The sequence below is a fragment of the Zootoca vivipara genome, chromosome 4 (assembly GCF_963506605.1).
Source record: "Zootoca vivipara chromosome 4, rZooViv1.1, whole genome shotgun sequence".
Classification (NCBI taxonomy): domain Eukaryota; kingdom Metazoa; phylum Chordata; class Lepidosauria; order Squamata; family Lacertidae; genus Zootoca; species Zootoca vivipara.
In genome coordinates, this window is record NC_083279.1 from 38,380,344 (window position 1) to 38,405,738 (window position 25,395).

Consider the following 25,395-nt stretch of genomic DNA (forward strand, 5'->3'; position numbering starts at 1 on the left):
CTTAAAGATTGTGTTGTCTCTGAATAGGGATTTCGGGGATTGTGGTGCCTTGTGGTTTTTTTTCCAGGACATGTTTCAGAAGGTGGTATTGGTGGGGGCTTGTGATCGATGACTTGGTCACTGACTTACGGTGTCTTGCAGGGTTCCATTTTACTGAGTAGAGGCGCCTGGTGTTATGGAGTTGGTGGCTGTCAGGATGTGGATGACGGCAGGCTCTGTCTTCTTTTGTTATCTCATTCTGTGGAGGTTGTGGAAGCTCTGAATCTGTTTGCAGTCAGTGATGGGCAGGACGACCACACCAGGGATAGAATTGTCAGCCTAATATCCAAATTAGGCTGCCCTTAAAATTTCACATTTGCAGGCTGTTAGAGCTCTTAGGTTTACTTCTAGATGCTCACATGGTGATCCTAGCTCAAGAGTGCTTTTGTTGTTTCAGCTGCTGTGTCCTTTTCTGGTGCAGTCAGAGCACAATCAGACATGTTATTAGTTAAATCTTGACTGGACTGCTGTAATGCACGCTTTGTGGGGCAGCTCTTGAAGGCCACTTGGGAACTTTGGTTAGTGCAGAATCCTGCAGCAAGAATCATGATTGGGGCCTAGTCTTGGAATCATGTTACCAGATGTATCGGTCATTTCACAATTTTTAGATGCAACTTGCAATGTTAGTTATTACTTCAAAAGCCCTAAAAAGCTTGGGAGGACTGCCCACCTCTGTGAATTTACTGTTTTTTAATAGAAGTATTGCTTGTGCCACTGCATCCTGAGCATAGCTGCCAAGTTTTCCCTTTTCTCGCGAGGAAGCCTATTCAGCATAAGGGAAAATCCCTTTTAAAAAGGGATAACTTGGCAGCTATGATCCTGAGGCAGTTGGTGGCAACACGGAAGAGGGCTTTCTGTGACAACACTGCTATGTGGAATTTACTGCACCGAAAGGTTGAACGAGGTAAAAAGGTCAGTGTTCTACTGCCATCTAAAGGTGTAACTGTTTCAGCAGAAACCAGGTCCTCTGCTGGTGAGTTTGGGATCATCATTTTGGCTCTTTGCTGTAGTGGCATTGTGTTGTTTTGCTATTATTTTACTTGACAATAGGATTGGTGTTGTTTTTGTCCATTTGATTTGCCTCATTACCACAGGTAACGCTGCTACCTTTGTTTTTTACTGTCATCTGTGGCACTGGGAAGGGATTCAGGGCCGCATCTCATGTGTTGTAACTGCTGGACTTGACTCTCATTTGCTTGGCTCCTATCCTTCTTTGGTGCACCTTCAATAATTTAAAGTTTTTTTCACTATTCTGCTTTCTTTCTGGGGAGAGTGAGAGAGGTGGGCATCAAGTGTGTCTCTTACAGGGATCCTGGAGAAAACGTCCATGGATCTCACGCAAGTGCTTCTGCAAGGTGTGCTGAAGGTGAGTCAAGCCCTGAAACCAGTTCTCCAGGAAAGCCCCAAAACATTTAAATGCTTGAGTATGGAAATCTGAGGGGACACGGGTGGCACTGTGGTCTAAACCAGTGCTCCCCAACCTTTTTATCACCGCGGACCAGTCAACGTTTGATAATTTTACTGTGGCCCACTGGGGGGGGGGCGTTTATTGTTTATATTTTATTTAGATTGTTTTGATTTAATAATTTTAATTTAATTGTATTTAATGATCCTTAGGCGGCCCGGTACCAATTGATCCACGGACCGCTACCGGTCCGTGGCCCGGGGGTTGAAGACCACTGGTCTAAACCACTGAGCCTTTGGGCTTGCCGATCAGAAGGTCGGCGGTTCGAATCCCCGCAACAGGGTGAGTTCCCGTTGCTCGGTCCCAGCTCCTGCCAACCTAGCAGTTTGAAAGCACACCAGTGCAAGTGGATTGATAAGTACTGCTCCGACGGGAAGGTAAATGGCATTTCCATGCGCTGCTCTGTTGGTGTCCTGTTGCGCCAGAAGCGCTTTAGTCATGCTGGCCACATGACCCGGAAAAATTGTCTGCGGACAAACGCCGGCTCCCTCAGCCTGTTAAACGAGATGAGCGCCGCAACCCTAAAGTCGTCTGTGACTGGACTTAACTTTCAGGGGTCCTTTACCTTTTTATGGAAATCTGAACTTGCCATCTCCTTCCCTCTCCCCAGCAGTAAAAACAAAGTGTAGGTGTGTGTGAATGGACTGTTTGAAATGCTAGATCAGAGGTCACCAACCATTTTGAACCCATGAGCAGTAGTTCCAAGTATGAAACTGGGCATGATGAACCTGAGAGGTTGTCCAATAAACATGTGACATTATAGTTGTGCATCACTTGCCTAGTGTTTTCAGGTGAGATTTTCTGAAAGGAGGAAACAGGCCTGTCACTGTGACATTTTAAAGAGGGACAGAATACTTAATGTTTAGATCTCACTACAAAGAACTATAACCAGCACAACCATCCCATGTCTGGGCAGAGGAATCAGTTTGTTGAGGCCTGTGTAAGAAAAACCTTGCTATATTTCTAAGGCTGGAGACGGGTAATTAAGCATTTTGAATACCAACCATGTTGCTAGATGTTGGCTGGAATGAACTTGAACATTATTTGTATGGTTCTACTTTTTATGGTGACAGATCACAGCAGATATTCCTTTAATTCAGTGGCTGACTGTCAAGAAGATTTTTACTGATATTTTTTTTTTAAGTGCCTTTTTTCTTGAAATAAGAGACTGGAACTCCCACCTTCCATTCAGTGTTTATAGCCACTCATCTTCTCTAGTGTTGAGTTCAAGTACTGGGACCAATGCTCCCTCGGTATTTCTTTGCTCAAGGTCTATTTGGTGTAAAGCATTGGGCAGCAGAATACCTTACCTCAGATTTTAGCTTGTTCTGATAAAAAAACTACACACACACAGGGTTATGCAAAAACGTATGTTTTTCTTGAAGCATGGTTTAAGGCAAGCCTTATATCATCTCAACAGCTTCTTGTTAAGACCATTAGCAACCCAGAAAGTATTCAACTCTGTGTATGTCACAAAGGATCTGTCTTTTACCGGTGGGATTTGGTGATAGAAGTCTGTATAATATCTTGACATCTAGTCCTGCCAAAGATATAGAATTGGAGAGAGAGAAAGTGTGTGTCTTGTTAAGTAGTTCAGGGCTCAATGCAAAGATGACATAGTCTGTTTGAAAGTCTCGCTCTAATTCAACTATTAGCTAATTGAAGCACTATTAGTAGTCTGGTACTGTGTGTAGAAGGACTTTGTACAATTACAGGTTGCATAAATCAGGGACAGCTGATATCATAAAAAACTAACATGTAAACAACACTGAACATGTTTTATTTTCTGCGTAGATGAAAACATCCAGTTGAAAATAATTAAAATATATATTCTGTTACAAACACTTGATAAGAGTTTGATATCATGCTATATATATAGTACAAGGTTAAATTTCAGTATGGCATTCTTGTTTCGTGTACACAATGCAATGCACACCCTTTCCCCTATTCAATGGCAAAAAACCACACTCCCAAAATGCATGAGGGAGGCTAAAATATTTGTATAAAACATTTTAAAACCAACTGTAGGTTACATAATATGAGCTGAACTATACGATACTAGTTCTTCCAGTTGACAGATAAAAATAACCACATGCATGCAAGACTGGGGTTTTCTCCATATTCAAATCTATTTTTTAATATTCTTTATGGAATAAGCCACACTTATTAGAATACACATTGTATTTTACTGTGTCTCTCTGCCACATGCTATATTGTATTAACAGCATTCAGAATTGCCGCATTAGAAGCAAAAGGTTTGTCCAAGTATCGCTGATTAAAAAGTGTGGATAAATTTGGTACTATTTTGAGTATGCGGAAATTTCACTTAGCCAAAAACTGCAAAAAAATATGTCTCACAGACTGCAGCCACCGACATAAATGCCAAGTATTTGCTATCACATTATCCATGTCGTGCATCAATTTTTCATTAAGATAAATTTGGTAAAATATATTGCAGCCCTTGCAGCTCGATTCCAAACATCTGCAAAAGCGGTGTGGCACAGTTCCGAAGTCATTCTGGGCTGGTGGTATGGTTTGTACACTTAATAGAGGGAACTATTTAGCAGACACAACAAATATTAACATCAGGCTGTTCATAAAATACAACACACCTTTGAAGTGAACTCATTTAAATCATATTGCAGTGATTTAAAGAAATACTTAAGCCTGGAAATTGTTTTGTGACTTTGCAGTACTTTTTGCTAAACCTGAGTAATACTAGTATACCAGCAAGCAAGGCATTTTCAAATGAGTAATGTGTAAAAATACTTTCTTTAACTAGACACATTTGATATAAAAAGGCAATAAGAAATATAAAATCTACCTTCCTTTTTGGACTACATCTTCTCTATCATCACTTGTACTATTACATACAGTACATTCCATTTCCTACACAGCAAATGTACACCATTGTCCCTGATATGATATTGGCAGTGACAGCAAAATGTTTTACTATCAGCACTTCTTGTAGCTTATAGAAACAGCACCAAAGTGTATAATACACACACACACACACAAAACCATCCATGTGCAGTTCAACTTCTTTGTTAAAATTGTCATTTTTTTCTACTTCAAAAGAAGCTGAGGGCAAGATAGAAAATCAGAACACAAAAAAGTCACCACACTTTTTTCCAGAAATCTTCCCAGAACAAAATGGCTCAGTACGACATGATGAAAATCCAAAATATTGCATAGTACAGGGACGTTCCCCTGTGTGAATCCACCCGTCCTTTGATTGTTTCTTATCCCTCCAGAAATGGAAAGCAAAGCAGACAGGTGTTAAGTCAATAACAGCAAGAAGACACATTCACTTTCATCCAGCAAAAGGTGCTTTGTGGAGTTCAGACCCGTGCATCTAGTACTAGAGCTGCATGCAGAAATACTTGCTGGGTTACACAGAACCTAACAGACTTGAGTGCAGTCAGGCCTGAAAGCATGAAATCATCTGTTTGGAGTGATAGAGGTATATAGGCCCTTTTCTTCCCCTCCCCACCCTGTCCTCCAGCAAGAAGCCTGTAGTTGTATGGGTGTCAGGAAATGATCATAGTGCTCAGCAGAGTGTTCACAAAGCCTCATACTGCACATAACAATCTGTAAACAGGGCCCAAAATGTATTGTGCATGGTTTCTTTTGTTTTGTTTTGTACTGGTAAAACTTTTATCTCTACAGTTTGTCATCTGTCACAGTGCAAAAGTACCTTTTAAAAGACTTTCCAAAAAAAATGAACACTATGTACAGAATAGACGCATGTATCGTACTCACACACAAATATACAAGCGCATGAACTTTTTATGTTCATGTTAAGCTCCACGGAGAAGGAATGATTCAAAATGATAGGTGGCACAGGTTCCAGTGAGCAAGGAGGAAATTGGTTCACTCACCTGGAAAAGTTGGCTGTTCAAATCAGCCACGAGAACTTCCTTCTCAAAAAGAAAAAGAAATACTGCCAGCTTAAATTGTCAACACTACAAAAAATTCCCCTCATAATTTAAAACTCTTTACAAAAGCTTTCTTTTGTTTTTAAACACACAGCACGCACACATACGGAACATTTCATATGGCTATTCCCTTTGTGGAAACCTATGTAGCATACATAATCTGAATATTGATCTCCTGGAGTATCAGGATGTTAACTGAGAAGTGAACTCATTGCAGACATTAATACCTTATCCCGTTTAGCATTATGAATTCAGTCACCTCTGCAAAACAAAGAATGCTCAGATCCTGATAGCCTATTTTAATTCCTTTGGAATTCAGCTGTTTTGGTTCTGAATGAAAATGCACCAGCTGAAGCCAAATGGTTGCGAATTATGTTTAGAACTTCCCATGTAAATACCCATGGCACTGCCTTTCCCTGCACCTTGAAAGTTTTGTAAATACAAAAATGTAACTACTTTCTCTTGACAACAAATTTCATATTGTGGGGAAGAAACTTCTGGAAACCAATGACTGTTTAGGACATGGAACATTGGGCATGATCTGCTGGCAACTTGTTCTGCTGAAGTGAATGGGCCATCTCCCATCTATTTCCAAGATGCTCAGTCAGGCAACGTCCCCGCTGTATTGTGCCTTCCCCCATCTTGATGAACCTGAGAGGTTGTCCAATAAGCATGTGACATTATAGTTGTGCATCACTTGCCTAGTATTTCCCTTGTTTAAGTCTCTCGATGTGGTAGCACAGCTTTAGTGCAGGCCCCAACTTCAGTCCCATGTATTTCATTATCATATCACTCCTCAGTAACAAGAGTGCCTTTCCATCAATTTCCTGTGGAAAAAGCACACAATAAGGATTAACCACCTGGTAATGTCTTGGTCTAGAATCCTTGAAAAAAGAACAGAAAAAATAGTACTAGGCTTGCATGAAACAATGTGCATCTGCGTGTGTAATAAGCTAAACGAGATACAGTAGGTTGTAGAGTACAGGCTTGGGGAAACATCATAAAGAGAATGATAAATTATGATCTGGGGCAGTCTTGCCAACCTTGCACCCCCCAGAACACCTGTGCTGGCAGGGACTGATGGGCGCAAGGTTGGTAAAGGCTGACCTAGGGTCTTTGTCACGTCTGTGAATGGAAGGAGCCCTTCTATTTGTGAAGCCTAATTAGGATACCAGCACTTTTCACAGCAAAGTATTTGTAGGCATAGCTTTTTGTTTTAAGCTATTCTCAAGGATATTGCCAAAATACTTCCTAATGTAAATGCACTATTTGTGTTAAATTATTTTATATAGCAGATACCCTGCCAAGCAAAGGAAATGGCTTTTCACTGAATTTTGGCCACAGAAAATTCTAGATTTTTGGAGCAGTTCTGCAGGGAAATAATTTATTTGTAGCCTGCCTTTCCAGAGTTCATGCTCAAGGCAGTTTACAACATTGGGGGGGGGGGGGGGAACCTCAACCACAACTTAACAAAAGTAGTCAAAAATAATAAATAAAACATTAAAATATACAAAACCAAACTGAACTATTTCCAAATAAATCACAACAAGATCTAAAATAAAGATACAAAAAACCAGCATCAACAACCCCAAGGCCCCAGAGTCTGTTCAGCAGGCTCATCTTTTCGTTGTGGGTCAGTCAGCTATAGCCTCAAACTGGGAACCAATTTCAATTTGAGCTGGGAATTGATTTGAGTCCTTTAAATGTGTCCTACCAAAAATGCCTGCTTGGATGGTGTATGTTTTTAACAATCAAGCAGTATATAAATGTTATGAAGTAAGTTTTGCTGGGATTTTTTTAAACCAAAGGATTGAAAAGTTGCCTGCCAAAATAAAATCAAAATGCAGAGATTATTTGGTCTCCAGAGAACAGCTATAAAATTACACAATAAAGGGTCGTGCTTCACAGCCTAATAGAGATGACTTCTACTTTGAGAAATAATGAGCATTTGTAGTAAAGAACCCAACAGATAATGTGATTCATCACAATGGATGGCTTCAAGTGAGCTTGCTATAACTTTTTTTTTTCAAAAAAACCGAAATGGTTTGTGTCCCTGGAAGAAAACCCACAATCTCTCAAAGATTGTGCCCAAGTTTTTTTACGCTCATGTAGTACAATAGAAGTGAGAGCTGGACCATAAAGAAGGCTGATCGCTGAAGAATTGATGCTTTTGAATTATAGTGCTGGAGGAGACTCTTGAGAGTCCCATGGACTGCAAGAAGATCAAACCTATCCATTCTGAAGGAAATCAGCCCTGAGTGTTCACTGGAAGGACAGATTCTGAAGTTGAGGCTCCAATACTTTGGGCACCTCATGAGAAGAGAAGACTCCCTGGAAAAGACCCTGATGTTGAGAAAGATGGAGGGCACAAGGAGAAGGGGATGACAGAGGACGAGATGGCTGGACAGTGTCCTCGAAGCGACTAACATGAGTTTGACCAAACTGCGGGAGGCAGGGGAAGACAGGAGTGCCTGGTGTGCTATGGTCCATGGGGTCACAAAGAGTCGGACACGACTAAACGACTAAACAACAAGAAGTACAATAGACTAAATGTTGTAATATAAGCAAACAGTCTCCTTACGTGTCTTCTGAAGAGTTCTGCGTGAGGTGCTAACGCCTGAGGATCAGCTTCTTTCACAAATCGCATGACTTCATCTATCGACCACATAGAAGGATCCTTACTGGGTACACGGGAGGGTTCTCGTTTTAGCGTGCTGAGGTCGGGTCCTGTTGTGGAGCTTGCAGCTTAAATATACAAAATCATGAAACTGAGGAAGGTGGAAATGCTGTTTGTAGAACCAGCTCATTTTGGACACACAACACCAAGTTCTTAGGCTTCCATTTATAAATAAGAAGGGGCAAATTACCACATGGTGATTCTTTCCTTGCCATTCCTCGTGAGTGCCTCTCCATCTAAGGAGGATTATATTTAATAATAATCTGTAAACACCTGGTGCTTTTTATTATTATTCATGCTGTGGTTAAATATACATCTGACTGCCATTGCTGGTTAATTAAGAAGGGCGGTAGGAGGGAAAATGCCATATGGTGACTTTTTATAGCTATAAAAGATCACGTATGTTTGCTCTTAAGGCTCCACTGCACTTGATGTTCTGCCTACACAAAAGAGAAGAGTGAACTCGTATTTGTGAAATGCAACAATTAGCTCATCTGACCAGACTTTCATAGGTTAGGAAGGCCTAAGTAATACAGATTACACCACGCTATATCTAAGGTACAGCAGGTTCAAGAACAGAAGTGACAACTGAGAATTAACTACCTACCAACTTCTGAGATATCAAGGAGAGTTGAGGAAATACCTAAAACACGGTTAAGGAAGACAGGAATCTTCAACCATGATTTTTTCCTACATTTCAGAAATGGCTCTTCAGTGACCTATAACCAGCCCAATCCCTTATAAACTCAGGAGGGAGGACATTATTACAACATGAGGAACCTCTACAGAGTAAGATTGGGTGGCTAACTTGTTTTCTGGCACATCTGATACTTTGCAAGTTTTGACTTTTTCAAATCCTTGCAATATCAAAGCATGTTCTTCAGAACCTGCTTTTAAAAACTGTAGTTTTTGTTCAACAAGACAAAAAAGCAATAATATATGAGTTTATATATTGTTAAGAAGACAGAACAGAGCACGGACTTTTAACTGGCTAGATTGTACCTTCAATCCTCCTCTGCAGCCTGTTCCTGTTGACTTCATAGTAACTGCTGTTCCCAGCAGAACTTGACGACAGTCTCCGTAGAATTGGTGCTGTGTTTGAGGTAGCAGTCACTGGCGGAAGAGAATTCCTGTAGTAGGCTGCACTCCCTGAGGTTCGATATTCAGTGGAATTCCGGCAGCTAGGGCTTGCGGGATTGACTAAATTAAGTGCAGAATCCATTGAGTCCTCTGAAAATCTGTGATCTTTGGAAGTGCCATTTTCTTCACTTGGCAAGGTTTCCGCTGTATAAAGTAATTTAACATAAATAATGCATTTACATTAGGAAGTATTATGGCAATACCCTTGAGAATAGGGGGTGGTTTTTTTTGAAGAAAAAAAAGAGCTATGTCTACAAATACTTTGCTGTAAAAAGGGCTGGTATTCAAATTAGGCTTCTATGAATGGAAGGGCTCCCTCCATTCAAAGACACGAACAAGACAGCATTTTCCCCATCTGCACTGGACAGCCTGATGCTGTTTATTGCCAGTGCACCATCTCTCCCCAACTTATAGTGGAAAAGACACAGAGGTAAGAACATTGTGCCTATATGGTAACTAGATCCTCATAAAAACACACAAACAAGGGTGATTTCAGAGAACAGGGCTCCTGTAGAAGTGGCAGTAATCCCAGATGTGTATGGATTTGGGGTGTTAATTTATTAATGGGTGAAGTAACGAAACTATGCTTAGACATATTCCCAGTTTTCATTAGATGAAATTTCATTTCATTAGAAAAATGCAGCTTGTTTTGCCTGTCCTAGTACTGAAAAATATATGTAGACGTAAACACACTGAAATCAGTGAGCTACACCGTATAGTGCAGTCCTAAGGAAGTAGCCTAGTGTGTTATTTGTCTATTGAATATTTTCCCCCATCTAAGCTGGGTGTGCCTGCCACAGAATCCAGTACACACCTGGACTGCATGAGAAAATAAGAAGAGTCCCAGATGCCTATGAGAAGCTTGCAAGGAGGACCCGAGCGCAACAGATCTGTTCCCACTTGATATTCTCAACAATTGGCACTGAAAGGCTTACAGCCTCTGACAATGCAGGTGAAACATAGCTGCCATGGCTAGTAGCTACTTATCCTCCTATTCATGTGGGTTTGGGGTTAATAATAATAATAATAATAATTTATTATTTATACCCCGCCCATCTGGCTGGGTTTCCCCAGCCACTCTGGGCGGCTTACAACAGAAACATTAAAATACACTAATTTCTTAAACATTAAAAGCCTCCCTAAACAGGGCTGTTGGGCTAGACTGCCTAGAAATGCAGTGCTGCTTTTTAAAAGAAATATAACAATTTATAACAACAACAAAATATAACCTTCTGAGGGATGAGCTTCAGTCCTTGGTAGTTTAGGAGACAGGGGGGCAGTATAGGATGGCAAATCCTGAGAATATCGCTTTGTACTTCTGTTGTCAGAGATTTCTTCTTTTGCTGGGAGAGGGAAAAAAGGATTCACTTTTAAAAACAACAACCCACTTCTCAGTGCCTTATGTAGTCCCCACATTTCCTTTGGGGAAATGCTTTGGGCTGGTTTCTGTAGGGGAAAAAAACACCTATGGGAACCCTTGCGGGTTTTTCTACATTGCATGGATCTGTGAATATCTTGCTCATAAAACTTTCTATGCAAAATGTATGTCAATCTTACATTCTGGTGTAATCACTTCCCCGTATGTGCTCCTCTGCAGAAATCGTTCCAAAGCACTGTCATTGGAGAAAGCAATTACAATGATACCATTTGGTATTCGAGAAGGGCTCTTTTCCCATGCATGTGCTGATAACATTAGGTGGAAAGTTTAGCTCCCCCCTAGTAGCTGAAGGCAGAAATCCCTGTTCAGCTTTGTAGAAGCTTTTGGTGTTCCCTTGTGTTCTCAGATCAGTTCTCTAACAGAAAGCCATTAGAAAGACGGGGTCTAGTAAGTTGATAGGGTGCTTCCAGAGCTGGCATCCAAGATGGTAACTGCCAAGAGGGGGATCATGAGAGGAGTTTCTTTCTGAAGATTTGACTCCTGAAGCTACCAGGGAAGAGGCAGATGAACCGGCCCGGGCAGATGCACCTCATCTCTAAAATGTAAGGAGGGTCCACTGAAGAGGTCAGGTGTGAGATGCCATGCCTAAGGGGTGACTTAGCTCATCAAGACCATAAGCCCCAAAATGTTTGTTAGGATTTTGGCGTAAGGAGGCAAAACCAAAACGGAGAACAACTTGACTATGACAGAGGGATGGCTGCAGACAGTGAAGGAAGGAAGGAAGGAAGGAAGGAAGGAAGGAAGGAAGGAAGGAAGGAAGGAAGGAAGGAAGGAAGGAAGGAAGGAAGGAGAAATATAGACTAGAAACCAAAGGGCCCTCTCTCTTTTTAAGTTCAGAGGTATAGGGGAAAGCTGAGGCAAATGGAGAGCAGAAAAAAAGTTAGCAATGAGCTGACCAAGGGGCAGGAAAAAGAGTGAAGGATAAGACACAACTGAAGTAAAAATAATTTTTTTAAAAAAAAAAACACTACAGGAGGAAAAGACTAGAGGTACTAAACAGACACACAAACCATAAAAAAGCAAAAAAATATAATACTATAATATGCCGGAAACAAAGAGCATGCATGCCATGAACACACTTGGTAAAGGCAGAATACGGCTGATCTGAGAACATCAGAAGCTTCTAAAAATATGAACAGTGATTTCTGCCTTCAGTCACTAGGGGGAGCTGAACTTCCCACCTGATGTCACCCGCAAGCAGGGGGAAAAGGTGTATTCTACACCGAAAACGGAAACACCATATAGCACAAACTAGAGGGGCTGTAGTCAATTTGCTCACTGCAGCATGCAGCAATTGACATAATAAGCAATGATTAAAATGTGCATACTTAACCATCTGTGCATCTTTTTTTTAATGGCCATGGCAGATGCCAATATTTCTCAAAAATATTGAAAGCACAGCCTTCGACTATTTCAGCTCCTGAAAATTGTGGGTACAGAAATAAGCTTGGAAGGGTATCATGTGACAAAGAGAGTGAGCCAGGAAATCTGGCCACTTCCCATCTCTCCTCAGTCATGCGCATCCTCAGTGGCCTTAGGCTTTCAGCCACATTTCTCTCTGCCCCTTGTTTCATATACATAATTCATACAGGGATAACGGAGCTTTCATAGGACAGTTGATGAGTTACTGCAATAACACACTTGGCATGCATGATGGAAATGCTGTTTGAGCATTTTTTTAGGAAGTAACTCTGCTTTTTAATCACTGTTGTCTAACAGAAAACCTTCTGAGAATACATTGTTTTATAAAATTAAGTAATAATGTAATGCCTAGACCACTGTAAAACTGGGTAGATTCAAACTTGCAATTAACATCTGAATGTGGCTATCTGAGGAAGCAATATATATAATCTCATGTTCACACAGCAATCCTATGTATGGCTACCCAAAAGTGAAGTTCTACTGAGTTCAATGGGACTTACTCCCAGGTAAGTATACAGTGGTACCTCGGTTTATGAACACAATTGGTTCCGGAAGTCTGTTCATAAACTGAAGCGTTCATAAACTGAAGCGAACTTTCCCATTGAAAGTAATGGAAAGTGGATTAATCCGTTCCAGACAGTCCGCGGAGTAACCGTTCATAAACTGAAGCGAACTTTTCCATTGAAAGTAATGCAAAGTGGATTAATCCGTTCCAGACGGGTCCGCGAAGTACTTAAACTGAAGCGTTCATAAACTGAAACATGGGTGTAATTGGTTCCGGAAGTCTGTTCATAAACTGAAGCGTTCATAAACTGAAGCGAACTTTCCCATTAAAAGTAATGGAAAGTGAATTAATCCGTTCCAGATGGGTCCACGGCGTTCATAAACCGAAAATTCATAAACCGAGGTGTTCATAAACCGAGGTTCCACTGTACAATATATATGGATTGCAAAAACAATCAATTTCTAATAAGTGCAATAAATAAATAATACTCCTTTACAAATCTGATGGGGGGGGGAGAGACAAAAACCAGAATTATTTAATCCACACCAAAAATCCAGCAGCATAAATATGAGGTTTGATGGCGAGGAGTATCAAATTTTCAAATTGGTTATCAAAATCAGTTTGCTTTCTTTCTGCAACAGCCAGTGACCAGGATAATGCCTGGGCAGCAACTGTGTGTGGAATTAGCCCTACGCAAGGCACAAGGGAATATTCTGCTTTTCTTTATACGTGTATATTGCTGTATATGTCAAAAATCTAGAAACAAGCTGACACTAAAACATATTTTTAAAATAAAAAATCATAAATTTCTATGCCACACCAGAGAGGTTTCCTTTAAAGACGTAAGGTTGCAAAATCCATTGAATTAATCAGTGCTTGCTTATGATTGTGTAAACATAGTATCAGGCAGCAAAGGAGAACAACAACACATCTTAAGCACAAGACTTAAAATGGCTCGCACTAGATTAGTTTACACTGATCTTCACAAATATAAATCCAACTGTGTTTTGTGTTTTTTTAAAAATACACACCATAACTTCTAAAAATGCAGGTTGGGCAAGGGTGGTGGAGGGCATTACCTGGTTTGTTTCTATCATATTCGGAGGGGCTGTATGCACTTCCCATGTAAGGGCTGAAGGGCTGGCTGCTGAAAAGGTTATCGCACTGCAGGCTGTGGCAGAGCTTCTCCAAGAAGCGCAGGACAAACGAGGCACTGTTTACAGAAGGAAGACTGATGGCGTGCTTCTCCCCATCAAAGGAAGCTATAGGGTAAAAAAAAGACCTCAAATTACGGCGGGATTGATTGAAAAACCAGTGCCTACAGCAGAAGACAACCCCCCCCCCCGGTTTGACTGAAACAAAGGGGGTAAAAGAAGGCAGAACATTTTGACGTGCTTCTTGTGTTGTCTTTGCCCATTTCAATACCAAAGCTTGAACGTTTTGTCCCTTGGCTAATCTGGAGTAACTGTGGCTAAGCTATCCTTTAAATAAAGGCAGCACCGTGGTCTGATACAAGTAATTTAACATAAAGTTATATGGCTGTAGGTTTATCATCAAAGGCCTAGCTCCCATATCACATTAAACCATAGTAAAACAAATCAAGGTTTTCATGTGAATGAAAGGTTGCTCAAAAGTTCCCAAAACAATTCTTCCCTGCTATGCCACCGATGGAAAAAAATTAATCTAGCTTGAGTCATGAGAACCTAGGCTTGTGGTTTGCTCTTGGCTTACTGCCTGTGGTTTGTTTGGAGGAAACAAACTGTGGGCCAGAGGGTGAAACATGACTAGCCAGACACCGGCTTGCTTAAGTCTGTGTCTCAGCAGCAGCAGCAGGGGAACTTTTGAGCAGCATGCACCATCACGCTGTACCTGCACATGGTTTAATATGACATGTGAATATGACACACTAATCTTTGGTCTTGATTTTGCACAAAAACTAAAACTGAATCACATTTTACTAATAAGAAAATCTGCTACTCATTCATCTACCAAAGTATGCTTTGCCATTATCAAACATGTTTCACAGCCTCCTGGTTTGTTTTATTAGTTCTGCTGCTGTTTTTATTATACTGTTTTATTACGCTTCGTTTTTATTGACATTTGATTCTATTTAACTGTTAGCTTCTTTGAGACTCTGCAAAAAGAAGGGATATAAATCCATTTATATATAAAAATAAAATCAATGAAGTACCAGTGATGATCTCTCCCGCATGGTGCCCCGACTTCAGGAATCCAAAGACTGTTTTTGATTGATAGGCACAGTCCACACAGGCTTGCACAGCCTGCTGAAGCACTACATTCACAGGACCCGGTCCAAAGTGATCAGGAAGCTGCTGAACCTTCTTTTTGTCCAGATGAGGCCCAGAGTTTCCGTGTTTGTTAACATAGACACAAACTAAGAGAAAAAAGGAGGAATGTAAAAAAAAACATTTTAAAAAAAGAATTTGCAAACAATGCATTCCAGACCAAATAGTATTTCATAAAGTTTTCATTGAGAATGAACTGGATGAACATGTTCTATACATTTTGATCTATTCCAAAAGCTTGCAAATAGCTAAACTTTTAGGCTGTAATTAGATCAGGCATCCCCAAACTGCGGCCCTCCAGATGTTTTGGCCTACAACTCCCATTATCCCTAGCTAAAAGGGCCAGTGGTTGGGAAAGATGGGAATTGTAGTCCAAAACATCTGGAGGGCTGAAGTTTGGGGATGCCTGAATTAGATGATGAACAGAGGAGCTGATGCTTCACATGTAAAATCTAGGTAAAAGTAAAGGATCCCTAGACGGTTTAGGTCCAGTCAAAGGCGACTATGGGGTTGCGGCGCTCATCTTGCTTTCAGGCCGAGGGAGCCAGCGTTTGTCCACAGACAGCTTTTGGGGTCATGTGACCAGCATGACTAAACTGCTTCTGGTGCAATGGGACACCGTGATGGAAACCAGAGCACACGGAAACACCGTTTACCTTCCCGCTGCAGCTGTACCTATTTATCTACTTGCACTTTGACGTGCTTTTGAACTGCTAGGTTGGCAGGAGCTGGGACTGAGCAACGGGAGCTCACCCCATCACAGGGATTCAAACCGCCAACCTTCTGATCGGCAAGCCCAAGAGGCTCAGTGGTTTAGACCACAGCGCCACCCATGTCCTTTATGTAAAATCTACCCACACTAAACAAACTACTTCCATATGCTTTATTTAACCTCCAACTCCAACAGGTGGTGGTGCACAAATGTCCACACACTTGCCACATCTAGACAAGCATAACTGACCTTGCCAAATTATATACCCACATTCCTTGCTTTTGCCTGTTATCCTCCAGAACTATAGAGCTAACAAATACGCCTTTAGGAGCAAATGCTGCTCCTTCCCTTCTATATTTTGTTTGCCCTTGTAATAACCCCTGATCAAGGTACTCTTCCCATATTTGGATAGGGAATGTTGGCTACAAGTGTCTTGGTAAAGTCTCACTGAATATGTGGCAGGAAATTAATGTGTTCATGGTGTGAAAATCTTCAACATAGGCATTTGAAAATACAGTCTGTTGATGTTGATGAGAGGTAACTGTGGTAGAGCTTCCGCGTGCCCATGTTACACGGAATGAGAGAAAAGCAGAAAGAGAAACAGAAGGTAAGAGGAACAGGAGGAAAACAGAAGGTCGGAATTAAGGCAAGAAAAAATAAGATCAGAAGGCAGGGGGGAGGGAAAAGATAAGATAACAGAACATGGTGAAAGAGAAATAAAAGAAGGAAAGAGGAATTTCAAAGCAAAACAAGAAAGGTGGAGAAGAAAGCAAGAGATCAAATAAACACACTTTCAGGGCTAGAGAATGTATCAGAAGGTGAAAGGGGGGGGGATTAGCCGCAACATGGAAATCTAGAAGGCAAAAGAAATGAGGTTGCAGAAAAGCTGAATGGTTGTTGGATGGGTAAACGGGCAAAAACGATAGAATAGGGAGAGAAAGAATAGGACCAAGCCACAGAGACATTCTGAATACTGCTTTGGGGAAATAATCTGCTCTTATATCTGACAGAGCCAGATAGTTCTTTAGCCTGTGCAGGGAAGTAACAAGCAAACTGTTCAGCCAAGCAAGAAGACACAAGAAGACACCTGAGACCAATGGAGGCCTATTTTGTGCAGGTAGAGCGCTGCTAACTCTGAAGGCAGTGAAAGAAATGTCTAGCAAGAAATGAGAGCCAAGTGAGAGATTTGGGAACAGGGTGCTAGCAGTAGCATGCACCATAGCTTCATTTTCCAATCACTACTACTACTACTTCCTCCTATTATTATTATTTTCTATTACTACTGTGGACTTTCATGCATCCATAAAAGATGCTACTTAAAAAAGTAAAGTTATTGGGCCCACAGTCTGCTTTCTTCTGAGTTTCAAACCTGTACACAAAATGAGGAGTCGGATCCAGTGTCAAAGACGCAAACAGAGGTAGCAGCCTTACACTGAGTCAGACATAGCCCTATCCAGCTCAGTAATGTCTACAACAGACAGTTGCTCTCCATGGTTTCAAACGGGACATTCCCTGCCCTACCTAGAGATGTTGACGACTGACCCAGGGACCACCTGCGTGCAAGCAGATGCTCTACCACTTAGCTGCAGACCAGTATCTGAATCCATTTACTTTTACCAGTGCTTTCATGACACTCTGGAACCAACCAGCAGTGCCCCCAGAAGATTTATATAGACAGACATGCAAGCTATAGATCATTTTGTTGTTGTTTAGTCATTTAGTCGTGTCCGACTCTTCATGACCCCATGGACCAGAGCATGCCAGATCATTTTACCTGTTGAAATGACAGCCGCTGTTACACCAGTGATACTAGGTCCATCTTTGTGTATCTGAGGTGCACTGTTGTCCACTTTTGCAGAGGTAAGGGGAGGAGGAAATGCTGGAGATTGCACTGGTAAGATTTTTTTCTGTTTTTTTTAAAAAAGAAGAAATATATATTTTAAAATTTACGATAAATATAACTATTTTCTATCAGAAGACAGACAGCCTTCAGATCATCATTTGCTGAAGCTATCTTATTTCTCTTAACTATAGAATGCTGCCAGAAGAGTATAAAGACTAGATCTTTGCAACTCCCAGTCCCAACCCATTTCTCAGGGGTTCTCCAGAAGGGTCAGCATCAGAATCTCATCACAGGCTAGGGAACCACATGAGATAATCTGTTAAAACTGGCCAGCACAGCTCAAGATTATTTCACACATCACTACCCTATTATGGTATGTACAGTGGTAGGTTCAGGTAGCTTCAGGCATTGTAAGCCACATCAGTTGTGTCCCACTTGCATGTCTAGTTCCCATGGATAATAAAGCGGCTGATACTTTAATTGATAATGATGCCAGATGCTGATATTCTTCTTTGCCACTGTCCTTGCAACCAATGGCAAAAATGCATGCTTTAATTAGCAATCTTTGTCCGTAAAGTTAGCCTGCACTGAAGCAGCTCTTGTTAAAGCAGAGTCAACAAGAAATCAAATAAAGGGATATTTCTTTTGGCAACCACATTTAGATTAACACTGAATGGGTAGCTGAGGACAAATACGTGGTTCATAAATTAATGAAATAATAATATCTCTTTCAAACCAGTATCAAGGTGATTTAATGTCAAACAATTTAAAAAGCAAAAATAGGTCAAAAACAACTAAGGATTGATTTTAAAACAATACCGGTACTTGAAGCTCCAAGGCCTAAAAGGTTCACCAATAACATGTACAAAAGGGCAGGCCCAGCTCAAAAGAGGCGGCCTACTGGGGAGGTAAGAGATAAAGGGGTCTCTCGAGTAATCTGGTCCCAAGTGCACTCTCCCAGTATCAGCAAATGTTAGAATGTAGCAATCTAAACAATATATTTATATTTGTCCCCAATACAGTGGAACCTCGACTTACAAACAACTCGACAACCGAATTTTTCGACTTACGAGTGGGGCAAATGGCTGCACGCTTACGAATTTCTCGACATCTGAACAGAAACCGCGGCAGTTTTAGATAGGGTTTTTTCGACTTACAAATTTTTCCATTCCCAATGCATTCCTATGGGAAAACGCGTTTCCAATGGCACTTTTCGACTTACAATTTTTTCGACCTACGAAGGTGCCTTCGGAACAGATTAAATTCGTAAGTCGAGGCACCACTGTACATTCAATAAAATATATTGTTTGCACCTTTTATTATTGTTATTTCTATACTTATCTTCATCTGAGGATCACAGGGTGGTTTACAATATAAATACATAACATAGTAACAAACAAAAACAATGTCCCACCCCTGTTTAAAAGGCCATAGGTTTTTTTTTAATTGGTCACAGGCCTAGAAGAAGGGGAATGTTTTTGCCTGTCGCCTATAGATACGCAACGAAGGTGCCAGGTGAGCTTCCCTGGAGAGAGCATTCCATAAGTGGGGAGCCACCGCAGAAAAAAGCTTGTTCTCATGTTCCCGCCCTTCAGACCTCTCATGAAGGGGTCACAAAAAGAAAGGCCTCAGATAATGATTACATGATATGGGGTGGTTTATACGGGAAGAAGTGGTCCTTGAGGTATTGTGGTCCTGAGCTGACTGGCATTGTATGCTCAAACCGTCTTGCCCTGGTGAGCACCAGCTGAAATTTCACTGCAGTAATCTTAGAGTTTACCAGAGCACAGATGACAGAAGTTAGGCTGTCCCTTGTCCAGATAAGGGTGCAACTGGGCCACTAGCTGAAGCTGACGGAAGGCACTCCGCGATACCAAGACCACCTGCACTTCAAGTATCAGCAATGGATCCAGAATTACCCCCAAGATGATTTACCTGCTGTAACCTGATCGGGGAACCTGTGCTCCTTCAAAGAGAGTGTCACCTTGAAAAGGATGCTGTGTTCAATATGGCACCTAGTAAACTGCTTGCGCAATTGCACATTTCAAAAAGAAACTCAGGTGGGGAAATCAGTACAAAAATAAGCCAGAGAAACATAAAAACATCGACTGCAATTGTGATGGTAAACAGATAATATGCTCTCACCTTCCTTCCTGGTTTCAAGCCTTTTTTCCTTTTTTTGAGATTCTCTTTTTGAGATGCGTTTTTCGCTACAGGGGTGTTTTTGGGAGACCTGCCTTTCCTAGGGACTGCAGGTGGAGCCGCTGGTTTCCCCCGGCTAGGCTTCCTTCCTCTTGATGTAGAAGGAGGAACAGGAGCAGATTTCTGAGGAGACTGCATTGAGCGCCGGGTCACTTTGGAAGGGGATGTTTGCAGTTTCGAATTATTCTTTGTACCCGAAACTGTGAAGGAAGTCAAATATACATTTATCAGAATGCATACACTTCAGGAAGCAGTATTCTTAAAAAAGTTCAATTACACTTCGAAGTATGTCCACAGTGAGATATTTTCAAGTGATTTTGAACTGAAACAAGGACTGCTAACTTTTTAACTAGATAGGGAAGTGGTGTCTCTGACAGCAAGCTTGAGGTGCACAAATATGCAAGTGGCTAATGTTAAACTTCATGCAAAGAAAAGCTGGTTTCTGCGCATCAAGCTGCTGCTAGAGGCACAAAATTGGGCCATGTGATTTCTTTTCTGGCAACACCAGTTAGAACATAATGAGATAACAGAAGAGCTCCACCCCCCCAAAAAAACCCTAAATGAAATTTAATGGAACTTCTTGGCAAAATGCTGGGAGTTTTGCTTTCACAGGCCCTACTGAAATGAATGGAATTTGTTCAAGAATATTTGTGGTAACTCTTTATGAACAGCAAGTCATATATATATCAATGCTTCTGATTAACTGAAAAGGTTTTGATCATTCTGCCTTCTACCCCTTGACTTTCCAGTCATTTGGATTTCTGTGATTGGTTTCATTTGGTCAAGGAAGTACGCTGTTCAATTCCTTCATGTGTCTTACAGAAGAAGATGGCTTTTCCCCTCCTTACTTCACATCAAAATAAATGTAGTTTTGATGTTTCTGTTGAGCTTGTTTTTCTACTATCCAAGAAGAACCCCAAAGTAATTTTAAAGTCCCACAGTTGGTAAAACAATGTCCTCCCATATCTAAATGCAGTTGCTTCAATGTGAAAGGGAAAACACTTCAGTTTTCAAAAATAAAATTGTGGCACCATTTTGGACCAATCAAACACTGAACACCAATTTTTGGAAGACATAACCAAGGTTGCATGGTCTGTTTTTGTGTAAAGCAGGAAAATTCTACAGAGAGAATACATTCATAGAGAATAAAAAAATATATTTTATTTATGTGACACAAAATTTTAACACGTGAAATCTGGCCCAGTTCCTATGTATATTGTTGTTTGACTAGATCACACCCTACAGATTATACATTTCTTTTTCATATAGCTTTATACAATTCTGGAGACGTTTTTAGCTAACTAAACAATGTTGCTTATCTTCTTCATCACATTCAAAAGTTATCAACCACTTGTATTATACTACTGTTGAAGAATGAAACATTATTAAAAAGGTACATTTGTGTGAAGTTAAATTCCATATATTCCGATGTTCAGAAAATCATCAGTGGTGTAAAAATTGAAAAATAAAGTTTTATTAGAAAATGTAATTTCACTGCACACAAACACAAATTTCATAGCACACTCTCACACACACTTGCCACACTCACACATTGCAAAACCACATTTATCTGGAATAAACATGTTTGTGCTACAGTCTATGGCTGCCTCCACTGAAATGTCAATGGATTAACGTGCAGCAAAAATCTGAGAGGACAGCAGAGTTCACAAATACAAAGAAAACACCCTTCAATGCCACAGGTTGTAAAATAGCAGGTACACGCTTTTACACACAGTAACTTTCTGCTCTTTGGAATAAATGATGGATAGTGCTTGCTGAACAAAGGCTGCAAATGGAGTAATAATGAGCCCCTGCTGGAACGCTATATAAAAACAATTTCCTTTTAAACAGGTCTCCTACCTTTATATTCCAGAGATGCAGATGTCATTTACATTAGCCACTTGTAAGGTTCAAGACCCAATCTCATAGGACTGCTTTTTTAGACTGAAAAAGGAGATCTGCAACAAAGCCCACATTGCCTTGGACAGCGGGCACTGAAATTTTGCACGAGCAAATCAGGGTGCAGCAATTTGCATTTGTTGGTTTAAGAGGAAGAGAAAGGGGGAGGGCAACAGTGTGGAGGGGAGGCTGCTAAAGCAATTCACATATTGTCTGTGGGCTCTATTGACAGTGACCATCAGTCACCTGCTCATACTTCCTTAACCACCCCCTCTTGAGGAGGGGATCAAAGGTTACATGGGGTCAGAGAATCTGGAAAGAGTGAAAGGACAAGCAAAGAAATCTAGCTGCCAACACACTGCATCATGTACAAAGGTATATCAGCTGAGCTACAGGAGCCAAAACTTTAAAACCATTTTGTAATCTCAACAGGATTTGTATTAAAATATTAGTGCATTAAAATATTAGTTTATTAAAATGGGGCGGGGGGGTTTATCGGCAGTGTCTCTTTGTAATTAATATATAATGTGTAGTTGGATGGGGGTGGGCAGCTCTTTTGCTCTTTTCAGGCCATTGCTTTGCATTACAATGGCCCTCTCAATTCCACAAACAAAACAAAGCATTTTGTTTCTTGCTGAGCTGGCAAAACAATTGAGACATCAAGCATTCAGGTCTCTTGTGGGTACTCTAGCTAAGCAGCAGCCCCTGCTTAAAACTCTGATCCTAAACAACAACTTTATTAAAGTCTTTTCAAACCAAATAGTCTTATACTAACTGGAGCAACAATGCATATTGAAAGGATGGAACAAGAAGCAAAGGATGTTAACACGGCTTTCTGTATTGAGAGTACTGATTGCTTATACAGCTTTCAGTAGCACAGACAGTTCTTTACTACGAACATATAACAGCAACTAGGATGCTTCAATTGCTTCTACAATTGCTTATCCTTGTTTTGATAAAGTGTGAGCATTAAACATTATGTGTAGAACTATTATTGTATCATCATTTTGGAGTCATGTTCAAGAGCTTACAACTTTTCCACATCTGTTCATTTATTTTAGGATCCATAAGCAGACCCAGCATAGCCAAACTCTACTATTACCAAATAGTCAGATGTTGCAGCTCCATATAAGACAAATTATGGTCTTCTGAAACAGGAAGGAGATAGTTGCTCAGCTTTTCCAGGGAACCTGCTTTTTAATGCATCTAGAAAAAGTACTGTATTTTTCGCTCCATAAGACGCACCTGACCAAAAGACGCACCTAATTTTTAGAGGAGGAAAGGGGGAAAGCCTTGTTTTTGGGGGATCAGCTCAAAGTTGTTGAGCTTCTTTTGCAAATGGGAAAAGTCCCTTTTTTTGAGCATCGGCTCACAGTTGTGCAGGTTTTTTTGCAAAGGGGGAAAGCTCCATTTTTGAGGATCAGCTCAAAGTTGTTGAGCTTACCTTGCAAAGGGGGGGGGAATCCTGTTTTTATGGGGTTCAACTCACTCACAGTTCTGCAACTTCTTTAGGAAAGGAAAGGGAGCCATTTCTACAGTTTCCAGACAGATAATCTAATCAGCCAGTCACATGTCAGCTGGGGAAACACAACAATGGAGGCCTGGGCAAGGGGGCAGGCCGGGAAGGGAGCTAGCGTCTCTTATCTCCCTCCCCGATTTCTTGCAATCAGCTGCTGAGCGAGTTCCTTTAAACACCCTCCTTCCCTCTTGTTAGCCTTTAGCTCTTTCTAAAAAAAACAACCACAAGCATGATCTGCTTTTCGCCCCTGGGCAATTCGGCTCCAGGGACCATGCATTTGCTCCATAAGACACACAGACATTTCTTCTTACTTTTTAGGAGGAAAAAAGTGTGTCTTATGGAGCAAAAAATACAGTAGTTGCTAGAGAAACTATATGGACAATAGCTATGCTAGTGCCATAAGCAACTCAACAGCTGAGCAGCATCTCTTGGCATAACTGTAATGAGAACAAAATATAGTACACCAATGTAAGAGAGGGAGAGAGGGAAAGAGAGAGACACACATGCACAAGAGAAACAATGCAATAGTAACTGTGGAAAAGTTCATTAAGGAGTTGTAATATGCCACTACTTCTGACAATGATAACACAGGCTAAGTTGAGACGTAACGAAAAACCATGGGATCAGTCTGTTTAAGTGATGACTTGTGAGAAGAAGCCATGTTTTGAAACAACTTTTCCCTGATCACAGGGAAACCATGGTTTACATATTATCCAAAGAAGCTTCCAACCACCTTCCTTAGCACAACAGTGGGGGAGAGGGAAGCATGCAGCTCCCAAGGGTTGCTACACCTTGTTCAGGTAACGTGACCCTACGGTTTCTCATTACATCTGAACTGGTGGCAAGCGTAAAGGTATCAAGGTTTGTCTCTCTTTGGCTCCAATCCATGAACATGAGGGGAAGCTACATTGCAAGGATAGTAAATGATAGAGCAGAGTTCACCAAGGTCACCAATATTTCTGGACTAGTGGGCAAATTCTGTAGTGTGACAGTCACAAAACCTTCGTAGCCACCATGGCACCTGCAGACATTGGGATGGTGATCTCTGGTGCCAGTGAATACATTTAATTAAAGCTAGTAGGATGCCTTAGGCTTTATTTCACCCTACTTAGATTTTGCTATAGCATTAAATGATGATGGGAAACACACAAAAGCCAACACATTTTTCCTTATAGCTTCTCTGTCAGCTGTATCAAAGCCTTAAAGACACAGGCTTAAAAGCAAAGATGGACCAGATGAGCCTGATGTGTGGAATTTAACAAATAAAAAATTCTTACCACTATTCCCTGGTGGCTGTAGAGCATCTCCTGTTAAATCGCACCATCCAACTGGAAAGATATCCCGAGAATCATATTTACACCAATAGTCAAATGCCCCTCGCCAGCCATCAAAGGTAATAAAAACTTCATCTCCTTTAACATTCCCAATGGTTGCGGGACATATCAAATAAGGATTTTTTCTGTCTATTGCTTCTAGCTTCATTCCGACTTTGAAACCGTTTGGAGAAGGCTTTGTAGGTTCCTACCAAGACAAAAAGAGCCGAACAGGTATGCACACATGAGATCTTGAAGGAAATGAGTTTCATATAACCTTGATGCCTAAAAGGACTCATGTTCCAAAAGATACATAGTACTGGGGGGGGAAATATGTTAGCATTTTTCCTTTATTTTCTATGGTCCAGATCTCCTCCATGGATAAAAATTCATGTTTCTAAGCTAAATGACAGGTTTTAGGAGTGGTAAAAAGCAGCAAATAATTTAAAAGCAAGAATTTAAAAGAAATCAACAAAAGGACACTTTGGAGTATTTAGTCATTTACAATATTTCTATTACCGCCTATCTTTTTTTTTGGTCTATTTTTTGTTGAAAATTTAAGATACATATTTCTTTCCTTAATTACTGATGAAAGAAACAGAACTACCAAGCAACACATTTCCAACGCTTTGCTAATCACGAGAAGAATAAGTTGTTACAGTGTTGTTAAGAAGATAAAATAGTTTGCAGTGTCACCTGTCAGTGTCGAGACCACGAACTGACCAATTTACCATCTTCAAGTCTATGCCTAAAGCAGGTTTGTAAACTAACAGGAGACTCTTTTATAAAGCCATTCGGATTTGCATAATGTGACTTCAATGCATGTTCAAATGATGAATTGCTTCCATGATGGTGTTTTGTTCCCTACCCTTCCTTACTTTTTATTGTTCATTAGATTGGTTTCCAAGTTTTGTGGGGAAGGACATGCACTAATAATAAAAAGGTACATAGCTTCATTTGTAAAATTGTCCATGTAA

The 25,395-nt window shown here is 40.7% G+C and overlaps 1 protein-coding gene across 2 annotated transcripts in view; it reads right to left on the reverse strand.

Annotated features, from left to right (window-relative positions):
* Window positions 1–3,142: 3,142 nt before the first annotated feature.
* The window catches only part of SCML2 (Scm polycomb group protein like 2), a 46,215-nt gene continuing 23,962 nt past the window's right edge, over window positions 3,143–25,395 (reverse strand). For both annotated transcript variants that reach the window (XM_035115397.2, XM_060273510.1), the window contains 9 exons: window positions 24,383–24,626; window positions 19,631–19,887; window positions 17,417–17,549; window positions 14,816–15,019; window positions 13,704–13,886; window positions 10,489–10,602; window positions 9,122–9,403; window positions 8,024–8,187; window positions 3,143–6,269 (listed from right to left, as the gene is read on the reverse strand). In XM_035115397.2, coding sequence (XP_034971288.2) covers window positions 6,144–6,269; window positions 8,024–8,187; window positions 9,122–9,403; window positions 10,489–10,602; window positions 13,704–13,886; window positions 14,816–15,019; window positions 17,417–17,549; window positions 19,631–19,887; window positions 24,383–24,626 — 1,707 coding nt within the window. In that variant the 3' untranslated portion in view covers window positions 3,143–6,143. The remainder of the gene's footprint in view (window positions 6,270–8,023; window positions 8,188–9,121; window positions 9,404–10,488; window positions 10,603–13,703; window positions 13,887–14,815; window positions 15,020–17,416; window positions 17,550–19,630; window positions 19,888–24,382; window positions 24,627–25,395) is intronic.